The sequence below is a fragment of the Cyprinus carpio genome, chromosome A16 (assembly GCF_018340385.1).
Source record: "Cyprinus carpio isolate SPL01 chromosome A16, ASM1834038v1, whole genome shotgun sequence".
NCBI classification, from domain to species: domain Eukaryota; kingdom Metazoa; phylum Chordata; class Actinopteri; order Cypriniformes; family Cyprinidae; genus Cyprinus; species Cyprinus carpio.
The window spans coordinates 18266134-18290055 of NC_056587.1; the positions used below are offsets into that span (position 1 = coordinate 18266134).

The 23922-nt window shown below is 36.5% G+C and overlaps 1 protein-coding gene across 1 annotated transcript in view; it reads right to left on the reverse strand.

The window, feature by feature from the left end:
- LOC109071293 (zinc finger protein ZFPM2-like) overlaps positions 1-23922 on the reverse strand; it is a 145476-nt gene that overhangs the window by 33610 nt on the left and 87944 nt on the right. Inside the window, exon 6 of the mRNA XM_042773085.1 lies at positions 17670-17779. Within this exon, the coding sequence (XP_042629019.1) occupies positions 17670-17779 (110 nt within the window). The remainder of the gene's footprint in view (positions 1-17669; positions 17780-23922) is intronic.

Below are 23922 nucleotides of genomic sequence, written 5' to 3' on the forward strand. Positions count from 1 at the left end.
GGCAAATCTGAACGCAGTTTGAGACATTTAATATCACTTCAGTGTATGAGCAACCATTGAGATATTCATTAATTAATTTATTTCCTCAAGATGCTCATATTCCAATTCATTATCTAAATGACATTGCTGACCTTATTAGAAGCTCGAGAGGAGACGTGTGTGAGATCACTGGGGTATCTTTCTCAGGAGGGTGAAACATCTGACTTTTAAAGAAGTCTCCATCGCATCACTGCCTGGGAAAAACTATTTAGATATTAAAAATATCTCTTGTGGGATTTTTCTTTCCTACAAGATACCTAAATCCCATTTTAACATTTGAATGGCATTTTTGTGTTGATCGTGAGACTTTGTTGACCTTATTAGAAACTCTGGAGGAGACGCATGTGATGGGATCTTTTTCTCAGGAGAAACAAGTCTCCATCTGCACTTCATTAAATCTCATCACTGTCTAGGAAAAATAATCTTATCTGGGATTTTTTCCCTAAAAGATATTTTCTGATATTAAGATCCAGAGAAAGACAGGCAGATGTTATATAATCAAACAGCAGTGTTTCATTTAATGAATTTTCTTGTGATGATTACGAGACATTGTGAATCTCATCTGAAACTCATGCTGAAGTCTATTTCTCAGGAAAGAAATCTGAGAAGATTAAGACTTCTGAAGATGCCCATGCACCATTTAATCTCTTCACTGTCTCAGAGAAACAACCGAGATATTAAAGAGATCTCCTTTATGATTTTTCTTTCAAATGGGCACACTGAAATCTTGGCAGCAAGTTTGACTCTTCGAGTGCTTTCATGAAACATCTGAAGCTCTAGATTTGAGTTATCTTTCATAATTAAGAGGAAGTGCAGCTAAACGGTGTCCTGCGTTAGATAATTGTGGTCCATCCTTCCTAATTTTGCGAAAGAAGGGAAAAAAAAAATCAGCATTTGTCTGGTTATTAATTCAGCTCACAAATCCTTGATTATTTTCCAATCCTTTTCTCTGATAGGAGCCATCTCTGTTTGCCTGCCTCTCTCTCTTTCGACCGGCCGGCCTGCCTTCTCAATCGCCTGTTTTGTTTCCGCCTTTAATGAACAGTTGGATTCTTTTATTTCTCTACAAGTGCTGGATTTGTCTTATCAACCTCGTTCCCTTTGAGGGTTGCCAATTGGTTTTATCCACGGATGTATCATTTCCTAGGCTTCCTCTTTTTTCCCCGCACAAAGAGAAAGAACCACTTCGTCAACAACCCTCTACGGAGAGACAGATTAAGAACCTCAACATCACCTAGCTTCCAGCGCCGCTCCCAACTGGTTTGTGTAAAACTCAATTAAACTGGTCCCTGCTGAATTCCACATTACAGTACATTAAACAGAAATTCTTCAAGCGTGATGACAAAGACGGAGTACAGGAGCGTTTCTTGCCTCCGACTTTTTGGGTTTTAGCCTCTCCTCTGCACCGAAGGAGCTTAAAGACAAAGTAGGAAAACAAACTTTGTGCTTTATTTATCTGTGAAGTGGTAAAGGCAGCCAATGGCCTTGATTGCAGTGTGTAAACAGCTTTAAATGGCTAATGTTCACTAAAAGAAGTAGTGTGAGTCCTCTGACGATTAGAAGCAAATATTATCAAATGCTACAACATAATGGAAATTCGGTGTTTGACAGTCAGACTGCTTTGAAATGAAGTTTCTGATAGATAGATAGATAGATAGACAGATAGATAGATAGATAGATAGATAGATAGATAGATAGATAGATAGATAGATAGATAGATTTGACACCAAAAATCACATTCATATCTCAGTTTTTCCTGCAGTTAGACCAAATGGAGATGATTGCCATAACTGCTTCTCAGATTTTAGCTCCTAAGAGGAGACCCAGTGTCTCCGCAATATTTGTGAGAAACACTTAAACGTAAAGTTAAATGATATTTAAATAAAATGTAAATTATGAGTGTCTTGAGCTATGAACGAGACAGATCCAAGTAATAAAACTTTCATCAGGGATGGCAAGTAAATAAATGAGACCTATTCAGACCTTTAGTTTGGAGGAGTGCATCGTATTCTTGTTAGGTTGTGTGTGTGTGTGTGTGTGTGTGTCCTTTCCGCCCATCTGCTCTGGAATGCTGGAGCTGCCCTAAACTCTCTGTACTGCACTAGTAGGTGTTTTATGACACTGTCCATAATCTCAGAAACACACACACACACACTCTCATGTGCCCACACTGTGAGCGGGGTCGGGTGTTCTCCCCCGGTTGGGCTCCAGCCAAACGTCACTCCTTCATGTCTGCGCATTGCGGCCCAATATGGGTCAGTGGCTTCAGATTAGCCCTCCCAAATACTGCCTTGGAGAAGGTCAGACTGCAGCCCACAACACACACACACACACAGCTCCAATAAACCACAGAGTCTTGCAACTGGTTTACTGTTAATGTTATGCTTAAAGTTGCAATACCTCATTTACTACTGCATTGGCCGATATGGAACTAGTCTTGAACATTATACTGACACCTATCAGTGATGCACAATCATGCAAAAAAGAATGTTTTAAGTTACCAATTCCAGAAATAACCCTACTGGCAGGTGTATTTGTCAACTATTTATTTTGCATCCTATATTGTGCCAGTAATATAAATTACATAAATATTTACATATCAAAATAACAATTCTATCATACTGTAATTTAATCAACTTTCTGTTTAAACATAAATAAATGAATCCATTTTCCAAACCGCTTGTCTTTAAAGGGATAGTTCACACAAAAATGAATTTTTTGGCATCATTTACTTAACTATCCTTTTAAACATACACATAAATAAATAAATAAATAAATAAATATATTTGACTGGTCATTTCAATATGTGGGGGCTATTTTATTTTTCCTCACCACTTAAATGACTGGAGACTAAAGGGCCGTACACACCGGGACGAATATCGGCGCGCGTTATTCGCCAGCGTTTTTCAATGCGTTTTTTGTGTTCACACCCAAGCGATTTTCGCTGACGATGAGCCGAGTGAACATGCAAATTCATTCCCTGACATTAGATGGCGCTTAATGTAAAACAGAAATACTAGAAATACTAGTTCTCTTTTATCAAGATTTGTGTAATCGCTGTCGCGTTTGTCATATAGTTCTTTGTGTTCCGACACCAACGAGACCAGCAACTCTACATTCATCTTGCCTTGCATCTTCGTCTTATTTCTTCCCGGCAGTGTAGACGCTACTTGGCGTATATCATCTTCGCCGTTACGTATGTGTGCTCAGCAAGACAGTTTTGTGTTTGAGTGCCCCCAAGTTGTGTTTTACTGTAACTTCAGAAGCTCCAGACACGTGTGCAAAAGCGCCATTCTCATTGGTCGTACAGTTTTTGACGCGGTGCGTCAAACCAAAAAAAACGAACCCGAGGCGTTTTTTAAAAAATGACGCTTTTACGCGTGGCGTTTTTCGCGTCGGTGTGCACACTCACATTGGCGCCCTTTGTTTAGTCACGAGGCGTTAAACGTCGGCGAATATCGCGCGTGAAATTCGTCCCGGTGTGAACAGGCCTTAAGGGTAAGCGGTAAATGTGGTTCAGTTCAGGATGTGGATGAAGTGATGTGGGGTTGGGGTGTTTCAGTGAGTTCAGGGGAAAGTTTGGAGGAAAAAGAGATGTGATGTAATTATCCGTCACTGCCATCCAGGCACAACTCAACTCAAGAGGGATTCGGAGCAGAAAATCGCTAAAATCTGTTTACCAGTGAGCAGAATTCACTTCCTTCACAAGCATTTTGTGAGGATTCTGCCTATCTGAATAATTCATGCAGAAGAGCCATCGGCGAACCGGAGACTTCACAGGTAGAGCAATTCACAGGATAATCTGAGAGACTTCAGCTCAGAACCAGTCCAGCAGTAAAGCACCCAGAGCGCAGACGTCAAACACTCAATTCAATTATTTCCTAGAAAACACTTATTCACAGAATGCATTTACAGGACCTTTAGTCAAGATAGTTAAAGCTGTTAAAATCTCCTCTAGCTCACTGTTGAAGGTGAATAATCATTTCTTTATTGATTTATTTTGCCAATTATAAATGTTTTAGACACAAATAGAGTAATATTTTTGAAAAAATGATTAAAATAAAACGCAACAGCCATCCAAAAAAAACAAAAACAAAAAAAACCTCAAAATGTTGTGATGTAATGAGGACTCATTCATGCATGATTTGAATTGCTGGTTTGTGTTGACATGCCCAGAAAGCATGACATACTGTCCATACAACCCCTCAAAAAGAAATACAGTTTTTCTAATTTGGTCAAGCAAGCATTATTATTGTTGTGTTTTTTTTTCTTTCTGATGGCAACCCCGCACACACACACACACACACACACACTGCACACAACCTCAGCATTTAATTACCCTGCAATGAATGTACTTGCACACAGAACATCCTCTTGAAAAAGCCAATGCATTGTTGTTCGCTGCTGAGACGATGATCAATGTTTCTCTCCGCCACCCACTGAAAAAACCACAGAGGTTCACTTGCCTAATTCTTGACATGAAATATTACCTGCACCACTCCAGAAAGCTTTGCCGTTTGGATGCTGGGACAGATAGCATCCATCCTTTTGCTATAAGAAACAAACAAACAAACAAAAAGCTCTTCGACCTTTCACCCAACAAGGGACATACAACTGATAAGTAAGCGCCATTTCTTTTCTCTTCTGCACATTTTTTTTTTTTGCTTTTGGCCCAAGTTTCACCTTGCTGAGCCCATGCCCTTTATTAAAGGTAGTAATGGCTGCCGAGTCGCCTCCGGCTTTCTCAGATTTGTCAGTCATGAAAGGGGGAGGAAGGAAGATAAATCTTATTTCACCAGCTAAGGGCTTCTATCTCCGTGACAGAATGAGAAGCCAGGCCCAAAAACACTCGCCGTGTGTGTTAGGCGGCTCTGGCTTTAAGCCTTGTCCTCTCTGATCAAACCAGGATTTATGGAAGCATCATAACTTCCGACAACATCCAGAAGCTTATTAATTTTATATGTTTCTGTCCATTCCCTGATATTCCCAGCCTTGACAGTCACTCAAGATAAGCCAAAAGCCCCTGACAGGATAGAGTGTATATATTTTTTTCTCTTTTCTCCTGCTGAATAGGTTGCAGCTGAAACCTTGAGAGGCATTGGCATGAGTTGATTTGTCGACAATCTTTTTTTTGTCTTCTCCCTCTTGCTGCCATTCCTAACGGTCTTTAAATCAACCTGAAACCTGGCTCGAGTGAAAAACAGGCAACCTCATGGCGACCGGAACCCAGAAATCCCCCTCACATATAAAAATCAGCTGTACATGGGTGAGTGTAAAGGCACCACAAACAGATGTAAAAGTGCGAATTGTGTAATTTATATATTTATGGATAAAACGGCTGTGGATAATAAAACCACAAATATCGCCTAAACAGTATTCATTAAAAAGAAACAAAAACATTCAGAAATATTTCCTGTTGATTTAGTAACATAATAATTGTAATCAAAGATTTAAAAACAATTAAGACATTTTTGCCATATTTTTATTTTTCTGTCTGAAATATAATTTTTATGATATATGATATAGTTGATATAAATATATGATTTGATATTATATAAATATGATTTTATTTGCAAATATCACACAAATTGACTGCAATGAATTGATAATGTATACATAGTTACAACACTAAATCCACTGATGTTTATTGTTTCTAACGATAAATATAATTATAACATTATGTATTAAATAATTTGTGATTGCAAAATATCCCATGCAAAATAAATACAATATATTATTTAAAATTTTAAAATAAATTAAAAACAATACATTTAAAAAAAAAAAAAAAACTTTCTATTTTAAAAACCATCAACTAGTTTCTTAGAAGTCTTCATACCTAAAACACGTGGAATTTCATGAAAAATAACAGAGTTTTAAAACACTGACAAACTCAGCTCTACCTCTCAAAAAATTTACTTTACTTAAAGGTACACCACATAATTTTTTTAGAATTTACTAAATGTATATACAATGAGCGAGTGCATCATGAATCCATCTTCCAAAACTGTGTTTTCGCTTATCCTGAATCACTATAGCCGCTTTCACACTGTGATTCTGGAAAATACACGGGTAATGTGTCCCGGCAATTGTTCCCGGATCGCTATGCCCCTTTCACACTGCCACTGATTTCCCGGAATCTGTGTGTGCGTTCACACACAACCCGTAAAGGTCCCGTAATGACACGTGACATCAGGATCTGACGTGTAATGTACGAGTCGAAAACGCTAGGCATGTTAATTTTCACTTAAGCTGGCAAACGATCTCAGCTTCAGCGCGGATAGTGAGGAGCTAACTGATCTCTGCTTCATTACACTTTGCTCCGGCTACATTGTTCCTCCACAAGATTCATGCAGTTTTGTTTGTTAACCACTAGAAAGCCAAAAGTTACACAGTGTGCCTTTAATTTACGTGGCAGGTCATGCAAGTTCATTGTGTGGCTTTTGTTCAGATCCTGTTTCATTGCTTTTCACATCATGACAGCATAAGTTCATTTGCCATAAAGTTTCATGTGCCTCTATAAACGGTAATGACCTCTGCCATGTAAGGATGATGACAACATTAGGCTCTATGTTTATGACAATACCCACAGAGACTGGACAGATGGCGCTACCATCACCTCCCTCTCTCTCTCTGTCTCTGCAGTGCTCAGGAACAGAGCAGAAAGAGGTTGTTAAACAGAATAAGCGGTAGTTATGGGGTGATCAGGATGCATGTTTATGGTATGAAGGATGAATGAGAGAAGGACAGGCTAACATACTGACACAACATATTCCACAATAATTTCGACAATTATTTGGGTTGGTTCATTTATTGTAACAAAATCTAAACTTAAATCACTTTGTGAGCAAAATTATGTGTCTTATTTGCACATTAATCATTGTATTGAGTCAGATCTTTTCAATGAGACAATTGACTACATTTATTGTATGGGAATATTTTTAAGGTGGGCATCTTTGGGTTTTGGAATGACTTAGGGTGAGTGAATGGTGGCAGAATTTTATTTTTGAGTGAACTATCCCTTTAAGGTCAGAGTAAGTGATGATGATGAAGACAGTAAATGTGTGTATGTAATGTGTATGTGGCATTAGCGGAGGAGGAGGTATACATGCGGGCTGACGGTAATTTTATGCTGCATAAAGCCGAGAAGACAACATGACTGGACCGTCATCCATCCTCACTCAGTGGGCGGCTGGTGACCTGCCTGATGGTTTCACATCCATTTACTCTCTCTCTCTTGCTCTCTTCTCCCAAACCTGTACACCAGATGACTTTAACTGAGATGTGTTTTGCTATTTGTCCTCAAATCAAATCTCTAAACTATCTTTATCACACAAGGTGTTTGACAATGAAATCCATTTTCATGATCCAATCAAGTCCCAACAGATCCAATCAACAATTTTTACTGGTCAATATCCAATTTCACTTGGAAATGTCAGATTAACTAAGTAAAATAGGTTGTGAATGCAGTGTCATGTTGATTTTATTTCTATAATTGTAACTATAAGACCAAATGTTTCTTTCTTCAAGAATAAAATGGCAGATTTTTTAACAATGCGTTGAAGGTCAATTTGTTTCATTGGTTTCTGAGACTTCAGAGGTTTCAAGAGCTTATAAGGCAAAAAAAAAAAAAAAAAAACCCTTTGGGGCTCTTTCAGGAGAGTAATTTTCCATTCAATTATTCTATAGTTAAACACTCATAGATATGTCAACGACTCTTTTTCAAGTGCTCCTTGTTGATTATGCTGTAAGAATGTATGATGATATTCATAATCACATTAGCTTTCGCTTCTTAATCGTTTGGTGATAAGTGCTCCATTCTGCACATATTTAAAGAGACTCGAGCACAAACTTAAAATCAACACACAGGAAAGCCTGTAAATCCACTTATGCTGATGTCCAAAGGCGCAAGAGATAGATAATCACAATAATGTGCTTAAACATGGTGAAAAATATCTGCAGATGGAAAAAATAGACACGGCGTGGGTGGATTTTACAGATTTAGAAATTGGAAATGAGCATCACGGTACATATAGATCGAGTGTGAAGAATCACAGCACACAAAACAAGAATTGTCACCCCAGTGTACACAAAGAAGAAATAAATATGAAAATATATCCACTCTTCGTACTGTAGACATCTATTTTACTGAGCTTTGTGGCCCCATCATCTCACACACACTGGATATCTAGGAAATATGTGTCCTGAGAAATCACACCTGTCTCTGTGACAGCCGCAGGCTCTGGAAACAGCAAAAAAATAAAATAAAAAAATAAGCCCGGGAGTGGCCTGTGCTTTTGTAACCAATCAGAAATCTAACATATCAGAGATTGTTCTCAACCTGTCAATCGTTTTTGGAGGGAGGGTGTGTGGTTAAATGGACGGGGGTCATATTTTACCTCCAAATTAAAATGAAAATAAGAATATTTAAATGTATATTATATTATAATGTAATACAAAGATTTTTTATTATTTTTAACATAAAACACCAAAAATATCTAAATGCGTTACAAGTTTAATTTTATATATATATATATATATATATATATATATATATATATATATATATATATATATATATATATATATATATATATTAATAACTTACAGTAATGAGATAAATAAAATTGTCAAAATAAAAAAAACGTATACGTTTTTCTTCATATATATATATATATATATATATATATATATATATATATATATATATATATATATATATATATATTTATGATTAAACATAAAATAATGAGTCCTATTATATTCATTAACATGTTATTAAATATTATATATATCTTTATATTACTATTTATGCATTATGTAATTATTTAACATTTTTATTTTATATTATTTATATTTATTTTGGGGGTGAAATATGACCAGGACATGCATAACAGCAATTTTAAAGTCTATATTATTTCAGCAGCATCATGAAGAGCTCAGCATAACAGATGCTTTGCCATAATCTGCTGATGTATCGTGGGATACAGGAAGTGGACTGTCCACTGTCTCTGTGTGTCTCTGTATTGAAGGCTCAGCTCCAGACAGTGTATTAAAGCTCAGCTCTCACAGCCTGCCCTCTGGAAATCGATCCACAGGCATTTCTCAACATCGATTATACAATTATGCAGGTTAAATCATCAAGCCAAGAGAGGAAGAGTGTGTGCACTCTTGAAACACACACACACACACACACACACACACACACACACACACACACACACACACACACACACACACACACACACACACACACACACACACACACACACACACACACACACACACACACACACACTCCAGGTGCAGGTACTTCATGAGCTGATTAGAAATGCCACAGGGGAGTTGAACATCACTCTTAGCAGCTTCAGAACTACACAATTGAATCATAATTAATAGTAGCAGCAGGAGGTTGTGATCCACACACACACACACACACACACACACACACACACACACACACACACACACACACACACAGTGCTACTAAAGAGTGAAACACAGCAGTGTCACTAAAGACTTCTGCTTAAAGAATCAGTAATACATATTTGAATATATACCATGGTTATATGGTAATGTCTTTTTTCCATTTAGCATTATATTACCATATTTTCTGAATCTGACGGTTATGTCATACTTTTTTAAACAGACACCATAGCAATACCCTATTTTTTTTTTGTACCATGTACCATGATAATACATGTTAATGATAAAACATGTATCATAGTATAACCATGTTTTTTTTTTTAAATAACCATAGTATCGTATTTTTGAATATGGACATTCATGTACCATGGCATTTATTGCACATGGTACTTCTGAGAATACCATGATACTACTATGGTAACTTTTTGAATAGGGACCATGGTAATACCATGCTTTTTTAAAGTTGAAAAAACTTTAAAAAATGTACCGTGTACCATGATACCATGTTTATTTTGATTGATTTTAATATACACCATGGTAATACCATTTTTTCAATGATTCATAATAATACAAATTTTTTTGTTGTTGTTTTGAAAATGCACCATTGTAATACCATAGTAGTACCATGCTTTTTGAATGTGTACAGTTACATTACCATTGTAATAAAAAAAATGTATATGCACAATAACAATACTATATTCTTTCATTTACCATAGTTTTACCATGTTTTTTGAATATGGGCCAAGGTAATACCGTGTATTTTTTGGATGTGTACCATTGCAATATCATGTTTTTTGGACATTTACTATACTTACAAATAAATCATGTCATCAGTGATAGTACTATGGTATCTTGAAATATGCCTAGCATTTCAGGTGGTAGTTCAGATAGTTTCACAGTACTGAAATTCATGTACCATGATATTTACAGTACATTGTTTTTCCCAGAATACCATGATACTAGCATGGTACCATGTCTGAAAAACATGGTAGTATCATGGTACCTTTTTGTAAGTGATGGTTCAGTACATATGGTTATATTCAATTGGTACACAAACACAGACTCAGTACCATTTATATATATTAAAGTACCATGATACTGCCATCACTGTGCCACAGTATTCACTCCCCCTGAAAACAGCAGCTGTAAGAGCTGTCTGAGCTTATTTTAACTCTCAATCCTCATGTAAAATGTCACAGTTCATCAAATATAATGTGGGAATGTTCAACACAATTCCTTTTGTTAGCCTCTGGTCTCAGTACAATGACACTGTCTTGTTTTAGTACACTTAATGTCCAACAAATTGTGTGTTTATGTGTGTGTGTGTGTGTGTGTGTGTGTGTGTGTGTGTGTGTGTGTGTGTGTGTGTGTTACTCAACTCTCCCATTTCTCTCTCTCTCTGACCGTCTGTTCTTGCAGCCCGGATCACTGCAATCAATTATTGTTACGGTAGAATCATTAATAATTTCCTAATGAAAATGATTCTGTTGATCTCTGTTGTATTTTAATTAAACATAATTACGCTGGCGCTCAGAGCCGTGGTGGGGACCCCTTCAGGGTACAACCCAGTTTTAACACCCTGATAATGAAATTTGACATTGTGTGCAGTTGTTTGGTTATTATGCGTTGCAGCATTTTCCGCTGTTCAAAGATAAGAGATAATAACCCTGGCACCTCCATGTGCTCTGCCTCCATACTTTTCAAAGGGGAAGATGAAATGAAAACAATTTAATGGCCTTAACAGTTTAAAACACGGCAGCGTTTGTCTTTTGTGTCGTTCCAAACTCAGCTGGCATGTGTCCGTCTTCTAGCGCTTTATTGTCAGCGTGAAACCCCTCACCCAGCACTGCGCTTACACAAAGACATGCACAAAAATGGAGATAAATATACGTTTGAAGGTTCGGTTTGTACAGTGATGAAACAGTTCAGTGCCTATTAGGGTTGGGAATCGAGATTGGGTTTGTATTCAGAACCAATTCCAATATAATATGGCAACAAAATCATTTGCATGACATTTGGTTCTGATAGCGCTTCTTAGCGTTCTGCATTGATATTGACTTTAAAGCACCACTGCTAAATAAATCATATTTAACAGTGAGTTTCAACTGAATGTTATGAGATAACACTTGGTGTCAATAATAAAAAAAAAGTCTAATTATATGCAATGACAAACATGTCTGATATAGGTTGAAATGGTTGAAAAATGACTCTTATGAGTTGGTCTTTTATAGTGAGACCATCAAAAAGACTCACAGGTTATTTCCAAACTCAGTTTAATGACTTTTGTTTAGTATTTTTAAGGCTTGACACCACAGGTGAATAGGGTAAAAAATATTTAATTCATGGATAGATCAACATACTTCCAAAGTTGATTGATCATAGTACATTAAGAAAATTGTTTTGTATTACACATTTTCTTAAATTTTGTTTAAATATGCAAATTGGACATTATCTAAATATAAAATATGCACACATTTGCATACACTTTCATAACAAAAATATAAACACTAAATAAAGCCAGGTTCAAAATTCTTATTGCATTCTGTGGAAATATTGGAGAAAAAAAAAAAAACTCATTTTGAAAAAACGGCCTTTAAGATATATATTGTGATTGAATCATTAATCATTAAAGAACCACTGAAGAACTGGATTTGTTAAGTGGAATCAGGATCTGAATCAGAATCACTCAGTTCTTTAGAATTTCCATCCCTAGTGCCTAAAAACACAGATAGAAGATGAGCGACAGAAGATTATGAAAATAAAAGGCAGGAGGTCAAGGCAGCGATGGAGGTCAAGGTAATGCGTCTCTGCTCTGACTCTGTCACAGCAAACGCACAATAGAGATGTGTGGAGGAGAATCAGATGGAGAGGAATTACAGAATATGAGCTGCACAAAGACACAGTGAATTAGTCCAGTCCTGCGGTCTATGAGCTTATGTAAAATGCTCTCGTTACACTGGTCCATTTCCACACGCACAATGGCCAAATTTACCCCTCGACTCCACTGACACGCTCTATCTGTCTGTTCCTACTTCTAAGAGGCTTAGAGGAAAAAATTTAGGTGACCTTTAAATAATCAGACACACTAGAGCAGAATATCTGCTGCCCAAACGCACAAGAGCTCAACTGTCTGCTGCCCAAATTTCAAAAGAATAAATTTGATTTTGAGTGTCATTATAGTGTCTGACAGGCACATTAAAACAGCACAACAAGGTTACATAAATGATAAATTGGCTTTAAGACAACAGTAAGTGTCAGATCTGTGATAATTCAAAGCTGCCTCAGTCAATTTAGTCACGAAAAGCCAGACTTTCAACTCTCACCATATACCTGGCCAAGAACCGTCCACATCTGACTGACATGTAAATCAACCAATCACAGTTCATTTTGTTTTGTCATGCTGTTTAGAGGCGGGTTTATCTAAAATAAATGATTCCACAATAATACATTAAAGAGCCTGAAAAATGCAGAAATATGTACAGACCTTGTAATGTTCATTCAAAAGTACTAAAAAAAAAAATCCTTAAAAATTTCTTACACAGGACGTTCTGAGGCATCTATATTCAGAAACGGCAATAAACATATTTTATTTGAGCCAAAACCAAGAAATACAGAGGAAAAAGACAAGGCTGAAAAGAAGGAAGATAATAAGTCAAGTGTTTGTTTACAGGTTTGTTGTTTCTAGTTTTCCTGATTATTCTCGCTGCTATTTTCAGTGTGTTCTCCGATGGTTGCTCAGAGCTGCCCGCAGGGAATCACACACACCCAACAGGTCTGAATATAATAGATTAAACTGTGCAGGACTGTGTGAGATGCAAACACACAATTCCCATCTTCACCATGAGTGTCTGTTCATAGAAAGTGTTTTAGTGCAATGAGGATGATATTGTGTACAGGGACTGGAATGTGAACATTCAAGGCCTTGAGAGAATGCTGATGCAACTATTCGCAATAAAATGTCAAAAATATCCTAAACAAGTCAGCCAGCAGGGAAAACGTGCATTATTTTCTTCCTCAGAGACTCATTTTTATTTTATTTAATTTTTTAATGTACATATTTATTTATTTTATCCTTAATTTTTGGGCAAACACTTACAAAAAAGTACATATAATGAATGAATTAATGTTATGGCCGAATATAATAAATGATAAATGGCTAGAATTAAAATTCTATTTTGTTTCCTAAATAAATAAATAAACAAACTCATCTTAAATTTAACTAGTGAATTTCAGCATCATTACAACTGATAATATTAACAAAATGGAAACTTTTTTAAATATTACATTTAACAGTGTTATTAAATTATTTGTTTAAAATATTATTGAAAATATTAATTTAAATATTAACTTTAAGTGAGCATTAAAAGATGGCAAAAGTAATATAAATGTAAAAATAGAAGAAAATGAGCATTTATTTACATTTAAATATCCAGTCAGACCTAGCAGCATCCAAAACCGTAACGATCCATTTGATAAAATACAGCCCAGCAAAGATGAATCGGTGACCTCGCAGTGGAGTCATTCTCTCTCACTAATAAATATGAAGGCAGAGAAGAAATTATAGAGACTTAACAAAACACTCCAGAAATCCTGTTATTAGCCTTTTTGTTTCCCATATTCAGTCTCCTGGCAAAAAGATTAGACGATTTTAAAAGAACTGCGTAATCTTCTTTAACAGCTTACCAAAACTTTAATGATTTGCTGATAACGTGCACAAATGAAGGCGCTGGTAAAGAGGATCAGCCCCACAGTGCAGTGCAGTGATTAGAAGATGAGAGCTGGGAAACGAAAAATCCCAAGTCTGCCTTGTGTTCACTTTGAGGGGAAGAAACTCTGTTTCAGCACAGAGAGAGTCATAATCATCTGAAAAACATTCGGCTAAATGAGAGCTCTCGCTCTGGAATCCTTGTACTTTGCTTATTTACTTTTTTATTCATGCACCTCAATGCAATATAGCCATCAAAGCATGTGTTCATAAAGAAAAACACTTCAAATTGTCACGTCAGCATGCTTCTCATACAAAAATGTATCATGTTAGGCTGAAAACTGAAATTAGCCAAATTACTTCGCTAACACTCCAGCTAATACCTTTTACCTTGTTAAGAGATTTACTGGACAAGAAAAAATCAGTTGACTTACACTGATAGACTCAAGCCAAAATAGTGACCACACACAATACTCTAGCAACTACCCAGCAATGCCCTGACAACCACCAAACAACAACCCTAGCAACCATGCAGCAATGCGCAAAAACCTTATACAGTTGTGTGAAAAATTGTTGGCCCCCTTCCTGATTTCTTATTTTTTTGCATGTTTGTCACACTTTAATGTTTCAGATCATCAAACTAATTTAAATATTAGTAAAAGATAACACAAGTGAACACAACATGCAGTTTTTTAAATGAAGGTTTTTATTATTAAGGGGAAAACGAAATCCAAAACTACATGGCCCTGTGTGAAAAAGTGTTTGCCCCCTAAACCTAATAACTGGTTGGGCCACCCTTAGCAGCAACAAATGCAATCAAGCATTTGCGATAACTTGCAATGAGTCTGTTACAGCACTGTGGAGGAATTTTGGTCCACTCATCTATGCAGAATTGTTGTAATTCAGCCACACTGGAGGGTTTTCGAGCATGAACCACATTTTAAAGGTCATGCCACAGCATCTCAATAGGATCCAGGTCAGGACTTTGACTAGGCCACTCCAAAGTCTTCATTTTGTTTTTCTTCAGCCATTCAGAGGTGGTCTTGCTGGTGTGTTTTTGGATCATTGTCCTGCTGCAGAACCCAAGTTCGCTTCAGCTTGAGGTCACGAACAGATGGCCGGACATTCTCCTGGCCGGATTTTTTGGTAAACAGCAGAATTCATGGCTCCATTTATCACAGCAAGTCTTTCAGGTCCTGAAGCAGCAAAACAGCCCCAGACCTTTACACTACCACCACCATATTTTACTGTTGGTATGATGTTCTTTTTCTAAAATGCGGTGTTACTTTTATGCCAGACGTAATGGGACACACACCTTCCAAAAATTTCAACTTTTGTCTGACCAGTCCACAGAGTATTTTCCCAAAAGTCTTGGGGATCATCAAGATGTTTTCTGGCAAACTGAGACGAGCCTTTATGTTCTTTTTGCTCAGCAGCGGTTTTGGTCTTGGAACTCTGCCATGCAGACCATTTTTGCCCAGTCTCTTTCTTATGGTGGAGTCATGAACACTGACCTTAACTGAGGCAAGTGAGGCCTGCAGTTCTTTGGATGATGTTGTGGGGTCTTTTGTGACCTCTTGGATGAGTCGTCGCTGTGCTCTTGGGGTAATTTTGGTCGGCCACTCCTGGGAAGGTTCTCCACTGTTCCATGTTTTAGACATTTGTGAATAATAGCTCTCACTGTGGTTCGCTGGAGTCCCAAAGCTTTAGAAATGGCTTTATAACCTTTTCCAGACAGATCTCAGTTACTTTCTTACTCATTTGTTTCTAAATTTCTTTGGATCTCGGCATGATGTCTAGCTTTCAGGATCTTTTGTCTTCACTTTGTCAGGCAGGTCCTCTTTAAGAGATTTCTTGATTGCGAACAGGTGTGGCAGATATCAGGCCTGGGTGTGGCTAGAGAAACTGAACTCAGGTGTGATAAACCACAGTTTTAACAGGGGGGCAAACACTTCTTCACACAGGGCCATGTAGTTTTACATTTACATTCATGCATTTAGCAGACGCTTTTATCGAAAGTGACTTACAGTGCATTCAGGCTAACATTTTTTTTTTAACCTAACGTGTTCCCTGGGAATCAAACCCACAACCTTTTGCGCTACTAACGCAATGCCCTATCGCTGAGCCAGGAACAACACAAGTTTTGGATTTTGTTTTCCTTTAATAATAAAAACCTTAAATAAAAACTGCATGTTGTGTTTACTTGTGTTATCTTTGACTAATATTTAAATTAGTTTGATGATCTGAAACATTAAAGTGGGACAAACATGCAAAAAAATAAGAAATCAGGAAGGGGGCCAACACTTTTTCACACGACTGTAGATAAAAAGAGTGACATATTTTCCTCAGAAAAACTAGTTGTTTCTACAGTAAAACTGTATTGACAATTTTTTGTAAATTGTAACAAAAACTTTTTTACAAAACTCCATAACATACCTATACATACAATTCACTGAAGTGTCTAGCTGAAATGACCACTAATGGCAGTAAAACACCAACAACTTTTATTCTTGTTAACACACTTAATGATTACAGGGGCAGATTATCAATTAATGAAGACTTATTTTTTGAGCAGTTTCTTGCATTAATACTATGTCATGACCTCAAAACACTTTTACCATAGTGCATTATTTGTAATACATTTTGAAGTTTGCTTCACAAAACCAGCTGCATGCTAAGCTAAGCTAAGCTAAGCTAAGCAAGCTAAGATAGCATGGTTACTTAAATGCATTTTTACCTCAGATTTGCTTTTGGTAACACTATCGGTTCGGGCACATTATTTTCAAACACGATAGATTATTAACCTTTTAGCACATCTCACTGGACATTGAATTTCCAATCTGCTGCAATACCTACGACAACAAGCATAATAAAACTAGATTCACGTCTCACGTCTGTTTTGGATAAAATATAACACTTTTTGTAGTACCACTCACTGGACATTTCACTTTGAAATTGATGCGAAACGTGCAAGAAGCAATGTAACATCAGGCCACAGGCACGTATTCCAATGAGCCTGGCTTGGAATTTACTTTGATTTTACAGTAATAATGACTGTAGAAATGATAGTATTCTGGTGGATTAATGAGTTGCTTCCTGTAGCTGAGTATTCTCACTCATACTGTGTGGAGTTTAGACAGCAAGGATGGGCTATTAATGTTGCGTTTGAAGTCCAGATGATTTGTTACATGTGCGCAGTTTGATGCTTGAATCCACTGTTGAAATGCATTTGGAAACACGGGAAATAATGTCAACAAAGCAAATGTCAGCGAATGACATTTGTCGTAGCACAACCACAATGACCTGTGACCCCACGACCTTACATTACAAATCACAATGCTAATAGATGTAAGAGACAGGGAACCGAAGCCACACTAAAGATCTCTGAGCATTAGCTGTACACACATGCACGGGTCAGACAGAAAGAAAGAAAAGAGATGCAGATAGTGGAACTGTGCGGTGCTGGTGTTTTTGGTACGGGGCAGATAAAGCATCCTCTTACCTTTGCTGTAAACCACACAGTTGTTCTTGTTGTCATCTGTTCCCTGCCAAGTCACATCCAGCAGCCACCTGGGGCCTGCGTTCAGCACCAGCGGGACGTGCGGCTTCGTCCTGCAGCGGTAGAGATAACACACACACACACACACACACACACACACACACACACACACACACACACACACACACACACACACACACACACAAATCATTAGTTTATTTGGGGACAATTTCACCGCAAGCTCATAAGCAGAAGGAACTTTATCAATTTTAACAGGGCTCAATAATAAAGATTATATGTTTAATCCAGATTTTTTCTTGAACTTTCAACACAGGGAGTAAGACAATTTTAGGTCAATGACCCTTGCATTTATGCATTTTATGTTATTTTTTGATTATTATTTGGTACTATTAAGTGTCCAAAAATGAGTGATTGTCTTGAAAGTGTCAATAAAAATGCATTTATGAATTTATCGAGTTGTATTATACTTGTATTATTTCCAGTTAGTCAAACAAAATAAAATAAACAAAACATTATATATACAAATAAATAAATAAAACTTTTTTTTTTTTTTTTTTTTTGAAAATAAAAACTGATTATTCTTTGGTGGTGGGGAACTATACATTTTATAAATATATTCTAAAGACATATATACTTATGTGTAAATGTCAGTTTGTTCAGTATATTTTCCAGAAAATGTTAAGTTTGGGGTAAGATTCATTAATTTATATATACATTTTATAAAGGCCTTAAGAAATAAATAGCCTACTTTTATTCAGCAAGACACTGAAGACTGGAGTAATGACTGCTACAAATTCAGCTTTATATCACAGGAATAAATTACATGCCAAAATTTATTAAAATAGAAAATATTTATTTTAAATTGTAATAATTTGACTGTTACTGTTTTCACTGTATTCTAGTTCAAACAAATGCAACCTTGAGAGTATAAGATACTTCTTTCAAATCATAAAAAAAAGCTTCCCGACCCCAAACTTTTGAACATTGGTTTAAATCATCACAATAAATAATAACATTTAAAAATCATAGAAATCCAAATATTGAAGTTTAATGACAACGTAGCACTGGCCATCCTTATTGTTAAGATTTGATTTAACATCCTTCCCTGATTAAAAGGGAATAAACATAAAACTGAACCTTTTTATGACAGACAAAAGAATAATAAGACAACTAGTCTCTCCTGTGGATGAGAAGAGGAGAATTCTGGGATATATATGTACTCATGATGAGAAATGTCACTGAAGCTCAAGCGGTTTGTGGAGTTTATTGGTGTGTTCAGTATCAATAACCTTTCCACCAGCTCAGCCTCCTCTCATTTAACTCAGGAGAGTGTGGAATTATCAGGCCCAATTTTCCCACCGATCCAGTTTCTGATCTCTCTGATGACGGCCTGATCTCATGTGCTTGGGAATTGCAAAAAGAATGCAGATGGCTTTCGGAGAGGAGAAGGCGTGTGTTCAGGACTGAACTTTGGCCTCATTGTGCCTCCCTATCGCCACCATCTCACTATTTCCTGCGACGGGCCGAGAAGAATTTAAAGAATCAGTATCCATTTCAAAGGCCGATTGAGGTTACGTTTTTATAATGCTCCGGCAAATTATTCCGAATGTGTAACGTCATTTTTCTTTTCTGGCTGGGGTCGAAACGCACCGCTTTAAGTTCTATCTATAAGGTGAAAGCGGTAAGATAGAGAAAAGCTACTAAAATGCACTCGCACCCTTTTGTGGAGAAAGGGCCACTGCTGCTCCCCAGCTATTCTCTGTCAGTTTTTTTTTAATTTCATTTTTCAAATGGCTTTTTTTAAAGGCCAATGAAAGCCTCGAGAACATCTTCTCCTCACTCCGAGGCAGGATTGGTAGAGATCTTGGACAGCTGTTACAGTAGCCCATTACTGGCAGGCAAAATGTCTATCTTTCTGGGCCATTAGACGTGACGCCTCAGGCACACCTTCATTAGAGTGCAGCAGAAATAGTTTAGCTAAGTGAAAATGGGCTGGAGTCACTCTCAGGTGGCTCACGTGACATCACATCCCCTGCAAGTGCTGAGCTATTGCGATTTGCTCCTTCAAAGTATGCATTCACGACAGAAACACACTGTCAAACTATATGTCAGAAGGAAGTTTTGCTCAGTGGTTGCTCTTTCAAAGCTAATTTAATCATCAGCTTTGTTTCAGATGTTCTTTAAATTCTTTAGGAGAACTAAACAGACAGTGTAAATACTGTAGTTATAAAATGAATGTGGGTTGCAAAATTCAGATTATGAGAATTTAGAGAGAATCTATTGAGAAATGTTTGAGATATAATTTTGAGATCTCTCAAATTCGACTGCAGATTTGCTAAAAAAAAAAAATAAAGGTTCCATGGAGAACCTTTAACATGCATGTTCCAATGCAATTTTGATGATTTTTTCATGATTCTTTCACTAAAACCTTAAGAAAAAAATGTTCTTTTAAGAACTGTTCACTGAAAGGTTCATTATAGAACCCACAATGCGTGACTCTGTGTCATCGCTGTAAAACCCACTTCTGGAATCGTAGTATCTTACATTTTGAATCTCACAAAACAGTTTATTGTGAGATTACAAACATCATTTTCTCAGCAGAAGCAGAAGATTTCAGTCTCTATTTGCTCTCCATTTAATTTAGGAGAAACAATTTAGATTAAAACGTATTTTTTGTTGTTGTTGTAATTTTCATCCATTTGCTCTCTAATCATGATTCTACCACCAAAAACTCTCACTTTTTTCATGATTCTTTCACTAAAACCTTGTCATAAAGGGTGTTTTGACCCTCACCTAGTCTCACCCACCTGGACGTCTATGTGGGCGTCTTTCTCCACCCTGGCAGCGAGACAGAGAACACTCGGTCATTTAACATAGCTCCCGTTTCACATCTCAAATTAGCCATACAATAACGTCTTATATCCAGGCTGACCTGAGAATTTTACAGGCCTGTCAAAGAGCACCAGAGACTCTCTGATTGTTGCCACGACAACTATCTAAAATGAGAATCGGATTAACCCTTTCTCTGATCCCCACCATCTGGAGTCATCTCTTATTCAGAAGCAAAGACCTGCCCTGTCTGTCTTTCTCTCTCTCTCTCTCTTTTTCTTTTAAGGCCCAGAAGCTCTCCAGCTAAAGCAGCTAATGATGCAATTCATGAAAAAAATGGCCACACATGTGAATTGTTATATGTAGATGAGTATCATGTGAAGCAAATCCTTCTATTTATCAATATTATATCCTGTATGCAGTCAGCAGATGTTTCAAAAGGTATTTTCAAAATATATGACATGACCTTCGGTGTTGTTCTGTTAGCATCCTTGAGAATATTTTGTACTTTAATGCAATTTTGCACAAAAATATCTTTGAGTATTATATAAGTATGTACAGTACTGGTCAGGAAAGTTTGGAATAAGTAGATATTTATTGTTTTTGCAAGAAGTCTCCCATCAAGGCTGCAGTTATTTGATCAAAAATACAGTCAAAACATAAATATTATTACAATTTTAATTTATGTTATTTATTCCTGTGATGAAAGCTGAATTTTCAGCAGCCATTGTATCACATGGTACTTTAGAAATCATTCTAATATGCTCATAATATTTATAATATTTAACAACAAATATAACAAACAAAAAATTCCAAATTAAAACTGACAATCTTAATTATTCCAACCCTTTTGAACAGCAGTGTAACATTTGCAACATTTCCATACTTTGCAAAGTATTCATACTGCATACTATACTATTCTCTAGTCGATCTGTCAGAGACCCATGCATCTATTGAAACTGACCATTTGTTTAAACAAATATATAGTGCAATCTGTGACTTTAGCACTAGAATGATTTTAAGACATCTAAATATCAAAGATAGGCTCAATATGTTCAATTGAACAGTCTTCAAGGTTAATATCATTAAGCAAAACAAAAAACTGATTGAAAACAGATTGCAAATGAACACACACACACATTCCATAATAAACCAGTAGATAATGTTTTGCAATCTCTCGGCGATGTAAAAGTGAAGCGAAAGCATCTCTCATTTGCAGACAGATGCCGAGGTGACGCTTGATTTAAGACCTTCACCCGAGGCGCTGTGTGTAAGTAACAGATCTCTAGTCTCACTCCATTGCTTTGCCATCTCTCTCTCTCTCTCCATGTGTAAGAGATACAGTGACCAAAACAGTGTAGTCAGCGAGCGAGTGATTACAAACTGCTGCTCCAAATTCGCTATAAAATGAAAATCAATATTTCCACAAGTTGCTGCAACATAAAAGATAACCTTCATTGATTTTTCACAACTTAGGCCTGTGTGATAAAATCTAATATAAAATTTTCAGCTGGTCGGATTTGGATCAGAGCAGCGAAGCAGGGGGCTGCCGATAAGTTCCTCGCTAACATCCCTCAGAGTTGGCTTTTTTCCCTCCCTTCCCTTTTTTCTCTCCTCCACCTCTTTCCAAGCTGTACTATTTATAATTGGCCTGGTACTAGCGAAAGCTTCTATCGGGAATCAGCTCTAATTTTTATTACAGACCAGCTAAAGCCTGTTCCAGATAATTTGGAAATTTCAGGGGGAATTGTGATGGAGCTGATGGCAGTGGCGCGGAGGCCCGCAGAAAGGAGCTAACCTGTAATAGCCTGTGTGGCGGCAGCTGATTAAATGTTGCCATAGATGAAAGACCCGCCATCACCACAATAAATTAACCAATCACACAAATCCCAAGTCACCGCTAATCCAGCCTTGATACCCTGATCCTCTGATCAGCTGAAGGAGGTGAAGGGAAGAAAGTGGCTGGTGACACCGTGAGCCACCCTGAGTCCAGGTCTGTGTGTAAACAACGGGCTAATGATAGCAGTGCTGACCGACCACTGCCACGGTCCCCAGCACGCCGGAAACTGCCTCAAGGCTCATGGGGCCAGTGTCCACGCTACACGCTATTCATTTCTGCTATTAAACTGCACAGGAAGAGATTAAAAGTGTGTTATACCTTTTGATTTTAAGCCTTTAAATCGACCAAAATCATTTAATTCTTTTGGTAAGAGTGGGTAAAAAAACAAAAAAAACAATTCAGTGTGAGAAATATGAATTTGTCACATGTACATCCTTATGATAAACACTCCACATCTGTAGTTCAGCATACATCAAATATTAATTAATTAGTTTTTATTATTATTATTATCAATCAAGAATCTATGCATTTATAAAATTCTATGTAATACGTAAAAAGTATATGTATTAAACCAACTTGAAATTTCTGGCTTTGGAGATTTCATAAATGCAACCAATAAAATATTAAATTAATAACAATGAAAATGTTGGAAAATTAAATGTCTCACAATGTATTTGTAATGTATGTAAAATAAAGTGTAAAAAATGTGTAAATGTAAAAAAATACAAAAATAAATAAATTATATATATATTATATATTATATATATTTTATATTATATATATATATATATATATATTTTTTTTTTTTTTTTTTAATGAACAAATGAACAATAAATATTTGTTTAAATGGTTAGAGGTCACATTGGGATTTCCAAAAAAAAAAAAAAAAAAAAAACTAATTATTTTGATTACAATTAATCAGTAACATGTAAAGGCAATAAAACTAACCACAATGTTACAAAGATACAAGAAAAGCATACAAACAAACAAACAAACAAACAAATAAGGCTGTCAAAGCAAAAAAAAAAAAAAAAAAAGCTAAATAAATGGCTTTGTTTGTCATATTTATGTCATATATATATCCTCAAATAAATACATTTTAATAAAATAAATATATAAAAAAATGGGCAATTCAAGGACATAAATAAATTAAAAATGAATTATTTTTAATTCTGTTTTAGTTTGATCTAAATTCCTATAGCAATGACTAAATTCCTATAGCAAGGTCATAGTTTATATTTCCAGGGAATGCATGAATTGCATACCTTTAATGTAATGCAAGTCGATTTGGATAAAAGTGTCCGGCAAATGCATAAAAGATAGATTTTTTCTTGCAAACAAGCCTTTCAGAACCTTAATTTCTGCACCGCCTGATGCCCAGCCTTAACACACACACACACACACACACACTGTATTCACAGCACATTCTCACTCTCTATATGAACATATGAATGCCGTATGTCAGGCTGACATGTGCGAGGGTTCGAGGCAGAGGTGCAGGCTGAAGGTGAGGATAACAGGTCCGGACCTGCTCTAAGACTCTGTTTACAACATAACGCACCCTCG